Source organism: Vigna angularis, chromosome 8 (genome assembly GCF_016808095.1).
Source record: "Vigna angularis cultivar LongXiaoDou No.4 chromosome 8, ASM1680809v1, whole genome shotgun sequence".
Taxonomy (NCBI): Eukaryota; Viridiplantae; Streptophyta; class Magnoliopsida; order Fabales; family Fabaceae; genus Vigna; species Vigna angularis.
This window is the reverse complement of record NC_068977.1, coordinates 15914850-15923095: the sequence shown is the minus strand read 5'-3', so window position 1 is coordinate 15923095 and position 8246 is coordinate 15914850. Positions and strand designations below refer to the sequence as shown.

The 8246-nt window shown below is 35.1% G+C and overlaps 1 protein-coding gene and 1 long non-coding RNA gene across 2 annotated transcripts; one reads left to right on the top strand and one right to left on the bottom strand.

Moving 5' to 3' along the window:
- Positions 1–383: 383 nt before the first annotated feature.
- Positions 384–811, top strand: LOC128193526 (uncharacterized). The gene is made up of 3 exons (XR_008244812.1): positions 384–504; positions 591–685; positions 785–811. It is a non-coding gene; the product is annotated as an uncharacterized LOC128193526 (long non-coding RNA).
- A 1346-nt stretch (positions 812–2157) lies between these two features.
- LOC108343753 (pentatricopeptide repeat-containing protein At2g15820, chloroplastic) lies at positions 2158–5864 on the bottom strand. The gene is made up of 2 exons (XM_017582119.2): positions 5320–5864; positions 2158–4266 (listed from the first exon to the last, which is right to left on the bottom strand). The coding sequence occupies exons 1-2, from the start codon at positions 5761–5763 to the stop codon at positions 2428–2430; spliced, it is 2283 nt and encodes a 760-aa protein (XP_017437608.1). The 5' UTR covers positions 5764–5864; the 3' UTR covers positions 2158–2427.
- Between the last annotated feature and the right edge of the window lie 2382 nt (positions 5865–8246).

Here is an 8246-nt window from a genome sequence, read left to right as displayed (position 1 = left end):
CTAGTATGGCTAGTGAATTGAAATCAAAATTATTGTCATCTTTAAAAACACTTTATGAACAATATCAAGGTATTGAGGAGGGTTCTCAAAGTAGCCAACAAGAATCTCAACTAGATGATGATGATGATCCTCATGGCATGAGTTTCTACCTAAGAGCTACAGGACGTATATTTGATTATATATCAGAGCTTGATAAATACTTGAGAGAGGATCTTGAACCTTATATGAAGTCATTTGAGCTTGATATTTTACATTGGTGGAAAGTCAACTCGACTAGATTTCCTATCCTTGCGAACATGGCTCGAGAGGTGTTAGTCATTCCTATCTCTACCGTAGCATCAGAGTATGCATTCAGTACAGGAGGAAGAGTGGTTAATCCTTATCGTAGTTGCCTAACGCCTAAAATAGTGGAAGTGCTTGTTTGCACACAAGATTGGTTAAAAGGAACACCTTTCTCTATACTTTTTGATGAGGATCCTAAAGAACTTGATAAATTTGAGCAAGGTGAGATTATATGACAAATTTATATACTTTTTAATTTATATTTTAAGTGTTAAAAAATTATGAAATATTTTATTTTATTTTTGTAGAGATAACCTCTCAAGATGAAGTGGGACCTTCAAGTGTTGCTATTAATTTGGATGATTGAAGTTTTGCCACAATTTGTTAGTTATCTAAAGTACATGTGCGTAAGACTATAACCTTAATGCTTTGTTTTTCATGTTGTTTTGTCTTGGAAACAGTACACAAATGCTCAATATTGTTTTTCAATGCTTTGCTACAGGATGATTCATACATTGAAAGCTACATAACCACCATCGGAGTTGATTTTGTGAGTACAATATAACACCTTTTTAACTTGTCATTTCAAACTGTTGCTCAATTGATAATTACATTTTACTTTGTGTAGAAAATTTGGGACCGGTCAACTTCATCTTGACAAGTTCTAAGAATTGATGAGAAATGGAATATTTGTTTGAGCTTTGTTATGGTTTGTAAGTGTGATTAGAGGTTTGATATTTCTTACTTGTGTGTTCTTGGAACAATCACCATTTTATTCCCTTTCTTTTCTTTAATTAAAATTTTTGTTTTTAGTCCACCCCTTGTTCCTCTGAAGCGCATCATGTATATATAAATTAATTTAGTTATTTATTTATTTATTTCAGAAAAACACATATATACAACCACAGTATATAACAGTGTAAAACTTTTTCTTTTAAAAATGTTCTATGAGAAATGTTCCTAAAAATTGATGTAAAAAAATATTATCAAAAGATAATGTGAATTGGTTTTAGTAACATATCTAGTCTGCAAACGCTAGGTTTTGAGTTTGGCCTTTACTAGAGTGGTAGAAATTATGTGCTTGCTTATTTTACAGTAGAAGAGACATATTGATCTTTGTATTTATAATCTAAAGGAGCAGTGATCCGATTCTCTAAAACTTTGTTATTTCAGGGAAGCAGTACATGTATAGAGCAATCAAATCTGATGACATTGCTACTCTTGTATACATAACTTATGCTAACACATTAGAATCTTTTGCATCAAGTTTGATGGCTATCCTTTAATAAAGTTTATTGTGGCAATGGTTTTTTAGACAGGATGTGTTGATTGTTGTTCAGAGTATAGAAAACTATGTTGAGGTTATGAATTAATATATAAAAAACACTCTGCTTTTTTGAGTCCAGAGCACCTCCATGCGAGTAATTTGATTGCTTCTAAGGCTGATTAAGCATCTTAGGGAACAACTGAAGCAGTTCACAGCTACATGTTGATAGTAGTTGAATGGAATCAGATGGTAGTGGATCTCTATTCTTTTCTAGGAAGCCACTTGTATCATACAAAACCTAATAGAGGACCAGCTATTATACAAAAGCAGATATCTACAACTTGTTGCATTTATTCGACTCCCTTCTTAGAAAGCTTGTTGCATTTATTCAGGATATTAGTTTCCCAACTGTACAAAATGATACTCTTCTCATGTTTAATTTACAGGATGAAGTGCAATTTTATTAATGCAATTTTACTAGTTAGTGTTGTAGTTGTTAGTGTTGTATAGTTAGTGCAATTCTTGGTTAAAATTAATATAATTCAGTTTAAAATTAGTATAATTATTAGTTCAGTTCAGTTTACAGTGTAGTTTAGTACAATTAAGTATAATTCAATTCAGTTTTTCTGAACTATTTTTTAGTGTAGTTTAGTTTTTCTGAACTAGTTTTTAGTTCAATACAGTTTTTAGTAGTGCAGTGCAGTTTAGTTTGATTTGCCCACCCCTAACTACAATATTACAAAGAATAAATACCAAAATATTCATGAAAGCCTTCATTTTGCAACCCTAGCAATCATGACTTCGATATAAAAAATTGGTTGAAGGAAAGCTCCTTAAAAACCTTCGCCAAAACACGACGATGTAGTATCATCATTTTTTTATTCACCTGAATCACTATTGAATTTAATTTCTTCAGCTGCCATTGCATAATGTTTCTCCGTTTCATCACCTACTTCAGGAAAATCTCTATCTTCAATCATATATGGCTCAACCAATTTCCAGAACCAGGTTGAATGGCTTCCCAAAATACCAATCCAAAATACCCTTCCTTTTCTCTTGACTTTACAATCCATGGACATGGCTTTAAACTTTTTGACAATGTTCTCTACACCTTCCTGGCTTCCCTTGATTTTCAGAAATATATCCCCTGATGAATTTCGATGCCCACCATACATGTACCAGTATGCCAGAACACATGGTGACATCCACCTATGGATTAGTTTTGGAATGGTAGGTTCACCATTTGCCCAAAACTGATCTGCATAAAAGCCAAAATGAGAGCTTACAATGGTACAAAACTTATCTGGTACATTCTCACTGTCATCACTTGGCTTACAAGAAGGATGCAGCCACTCATAAAACTGGCGATATATATGACTCTTGAGGACATAATGACTGTTTGAATTGCCATCAAAATCAAAGCGAATAATGTGATTCCTCCTTGGATCATCAGAATCAATCCGCAAACCACCTAAAAGCAACCCAATCAAGATTTCTCTCTGCTCTTTGCTCAACTTCAGGTTTATTGGTCTTTTAACAACTTTCCTTTTCAAGCTAAGGATATAATCAAGCTTTTCCATTAATGGGGATTCAATTTCATACTTTTTTAGACACATAAAATCGTAGATCTTCTCAGCTTTCATGTGATTTCCTGATGAAAGGTATCCACTTAAGATGGTGTTACATGATCGAGCATTAACACCAATAAAGGCATCACTGTTCATTCGGTTAAATATATCCTGAGCCTTGTCAATATTACCAATTTTCACCAAATAATCCAGATATATAGTGTATGTAGCACAGTTAGGACGACATTTTTCCAGGCACTGGGATAATGCCTCTTCTAATTTATCATATAACTCCAAATTGTAGTACATGCTTAGTAAATGCACATATGATGGCGTAAGGGGCTTCAGACCACTCTTGACAAAATCTGCCATTATCGTCTCTGCCAATTCTGATTCTTGTGCTTTGCATAATATCTCTATTATTTGATTATATGCCGCAACATCTGCTTTTCCGAGTTTTGACTGCATTTCTCTAAATATTTCCAATGACTTCATAGGCATGCCAACTTTTGAGTATGCTTCCATTTTATACACAAAAGCCAAAGCTGGGGGATCACTTTCAAACTTAAGAAGTTTGACCCAAGTTTTCTCAGCTTCCTCTACCTCCCCTTCCCTTGCACATATCCTCAAGATTGATAGTAGCACCTCTCTATCCTCATCATATCCAGCACATTGCATTGCTTCCCTCAATTCTGCTATCCTTTCTTTATCTATGGAATCCTGATAGCTGTGCAGCCAAATAAGGCCCGCATAAATATCTTTCTGCACATCAAGTCTAGTTGTAACCATATGATGAAATATATACTCAGCTTGCTTAAGGTAATGCTTTGACAAGATCCCTGGATTGCTTACAATAGCCTTGAAAAGGGAATTATGTAAGCTAAGACGGGGCTGGTAACCACCCAACTGAATCATACGATTATAAATGCCGCATGCTTCATCTAAACAGCCTTGAACAGGAGCACTAAGATATGCAACGACTAATATATGGAATGTTGACTCACTAGGAACGCGGCCTTGATTGATAATATCATCAAATACTTCACGGCACTTTGAAAACTTTCGCTCTTTACCCAAATAATCTGCTAGCTTGGTAGCAAGAGCAAAATCAAACCGATACCAATTTCGTTGCATCATCCACTTGTATACCTTTATGAGGGAAAAAATAATCAAACTTGTGAACAAACATAACAGCTTATGATGAGATTTTGTAAGATGTTTTGGTCAAGTAATAAACCAAATAACAATTTATAGTTGAATACCAATTCCAAACAGTAAAAGAAACAAAGAATAAACAATCAATTCACATGAAGGAAAGATAGATTTAATTTCATAAAATAATATTCCAGGTACAAAACATTTCCAAAGTCAACATGAACGCAATGGGTTTTCATGCTTATGGCTCTGCAAATGAAGCATCAGAAATCTAGGCACACCACCTCTTACTGATAATCAACCAATAACCACAAAAAGCATTCCCCAAGTATATGATAAATTATGGTCAACACCCACTCTCAAAGCACCATTACATCTAGGCATCAATTTCATAAATTTCAAAATCAACATTTTCAATATCAAATAATTTACCCTGTTCTCTCAATACTGTCTTCCCTTCTTTCATATTCACTAAAACCATTTGATGCAAACATAAAATAGCAAATTGGTAATGAATTGAATTTATAGGCTCCATTGATATAATATAACAACAACGTGAACATAAAATAGCAAATTGGTAATGAATTGAATTTATATGCTCCATCGATATAATATAACAACAACTTGAATTCCTTAGATGTATGTGTCGAAATGTTTCACACATATAAATTACACCCGTCCAGTTTAATGCGTACGGTTCTCATCAATCCCTACAACTTAATTTTCAATTTCATCATCGCTCCCTCAAAATAAAAATACTACATTAAAATTCCCACTTTATTTATTTATTTTTTGTTTGAACCAGTTTCTCTCCTGTCAGAAGCCAATAACTAACTTTTCTATATACTGTAATTCATTCGCCTACGAGAAAAAGCATCTTCTATAAATAAATAATAGTAATAATTTTTCCAAAGGTTCAGGAATTGAGCCTCTCACAACAGGTTTAATCCTCAAGATTATTCCGCAAAGTTATAATGCAAGTTCCAAATTACAAATCAACTCTGAAGTCATGGTCATGGTCATGAGAGAAGAGAAGAAGAGGAAGACCTTGAAGGCGGTCTCGTTCTCCCGAATACGCAAGCAGTGGACGATGATGTAGGCGGCATCTTCCTGCGTCATCCACTTCCTCTGCGCGTTCAGTATTTTAACCAGCATCCCTGCCTTGTGCGCTGGCAGCTCCTTGCACAGCCACGCCACTCTCGCCCTTCGCCATTCCTCTGGCACCGCGCTCAGTTCCCCCACCTCCACTTCCGGGCCCCGCAGCCGCCTCGACTCCAGTTCTGCTGACCGCAGAGCCTCTTGCTCCGGTGCCGTTACGGCAAGACGCCGCAACTGTAGAAGCCGCGGCGAGGAGAGGAAAGGGAGGGTGAGGTGATGCGAAAGAGAGAAGGTGAGAGAGCGGAAGGAAGAACGCATGGAGGAAGTTGTGAAGTGAGGGGTAAGGTTAAGGGTGGAGAAGATAGATAGGGTTAGGGTTTGAGGGTAGGGCATGTTTGGTTACACTCTGCTTTGTTGCTACAATCTGTCTCACCTTCTTCTTCATGCAGCTGACAAAAGATTGTTACAAACCAAATGTATGATATAATTTCCTATTTTAGATATATTAAATGATTTTAAGACGTTTTCTTTAGGTTGAGATGACTTTTTTGTATATTTTGTGGGAGGGTGTGAAGGAGAGACTCAATTATAAATTATTATCTTCTCATTGTTGTTTTAATCTATTTTACAATACATGGGGTGTTATGATAAGAATTTTAGAAATGATATTTTATATAAATAGCATCTTTTAAATAATGATATTTAATTATTTTATATTAAAAATTTAAAATATAAATAAAAACTTTATAAATAAGTTTTATTATCTAAAATTATATTATTTTTTTATAAAAAATCTAGAATTCTTTATCTCTTTTTAAAGATTCTAATATCTTTTTGAAGATCAAATATCCTATGAGTAATTTTTGAGACAAGATCTTCAACTCTATGCAATCAGTTTGGTCTCTACTTTTTTCCTTTGTTTATATGTTTTTCTTTTTTTGTATATTTAAGCATTTCTAGCTTGTGAGACCTGAAACTTCTATAAGACTTTACTAATTGATGGTTTTAACGGTATGTCTTGAATATGTAGGAATAAATAGAATTTTATGTGCCTTTGGAGCTAGTTTATGACCTCTAGAGCGGTTTAGTCATCTGTCAGGTAAGAAAAGCTATTTATATTGATTTTAACTAATAAGCAAGTTATAATTGTATATCCACCTCCTTAGCTAGGTTGGGTCAAAGCTAGAAGGAAGCAAATGGAGATGGTCCCTTAGAGTGTTATGGTGCGAAAAATGGTCAGAATGAAGGTCTAAGGTGGCGCAAATGGTAGTGGGATAGAGGTAGGCTCATGGCCTTAGGTGAAAGAATGGTGGTGATGTGATGTTTAGAGGCTTAAAGAGAGGTTAGACCAAATCAATGAGGAAGGTGACTAGAGGGGCCTCTAGGGTTGCTCCAGTCTTGGTCAAGGAGAAGTAATGTGCCCAAATTTAGGCAGTATAATTATGAAGTAAACAACATCACAAACTAAGTATGAATATGCAAAACGATAAATGTAACAGTGAATAGTTCAGTTTGCATTCATACAACAGATATACTCAATCAATTACAATCCAGCACACAATTTCTAGATTAATCACTAGATTGAAATGCAAAACAACTTAATTTCATTCATAGATATTAACCAAAATAAGTACAAGTGAAACCAAAAGATGAATTGCTAGGTGAAATAGAACAAAATCCAAAACAGTCATGACTAAATATTACTAAGACTCTGAACAATTATTCTGAGTCAGATATTTCTATATAATCTTCATTTGTTTTGATTTCTTCATCTTCAGTGACATCCTTAGATGTTTCGCCAAAGGCATTGGTTCTTAATGCATAATCCAATTTCCTATGTAGATCGGACAATGACCTTTGTACGTTGAACAATTTATCATCTTGTCTCTTGAATTGATCAACCACAAACTATTCAAATTCTGATTGAGGCTTGAAGTGGTACGTGGACTTATCAACACCAATGGGCTCAATCTCTTCCACTTCAACAACATGTTCATCTTTGAAGGACCAACCTTTTTCATCTTTTCGTAGCCCCATATAATGCAAAGCCAACTTCTTAATTACATTCTTCTTTGAGCAGTTCAAGGTAACTTCATTTGATACATCTACTCCATGATGCCTCATAATTCTGATGATGAAGACAACATATATAGGGAAGATGATACACATGTTGTCTGGTAATTTTTGTCATGTGATCGCTCACCATAAAAATCCAATTTGTTGGAACTTTGGCACGTAAAGCATGCAACAAATACACATCCTCAGTTGTAAGTTGAGCATGATTTCCACCTCTTGGCAGTAAAATCCAGGCTATGATAAATGCACACAGTCGCTCATTCTTTTCTAGTCCTCCAACCTTGAAGAGAGTGAAGTCTCCTAGCTCTTTAGGAGACCTTAAGCAGTCTTTGTAGATGACCATTTTGTTAATTCCTCAAATACCCAAATGTCACTTAATCCCCTTCAAGATGAAATCCTGCGACTGTCTTCCAAACAGTTTCATCAATGCGGATGTCTACACCTTTTTCTCGAGAAAGAATGCGACTGTCTTCAACCCTCAAGTTTGCATAAAATACTTTAACCAGTTCTGGATAGTAGTCCCCTTCTAGTTCAACAAATTTGGCTAAACTAGAGTAAACCAACCATTCCTGGAAAAAGAATCCTTCATTGCGAAAATACAGAATACTCAAAGTCTTGTGCTTTATAACTTCCTTGAAATCCTAGAAACACACAAAATCAGTTCGCTTTTAATCGTCACTAAACCAACCAATATGATCAGCTTTCCTTTCAATCGGTGCAGAACATTTTCCCCAGCGTGAAGATGAAGAAGCCATCACAGATTTTGGATTCATAGATATAATCTTACTCAGATAGGGTTT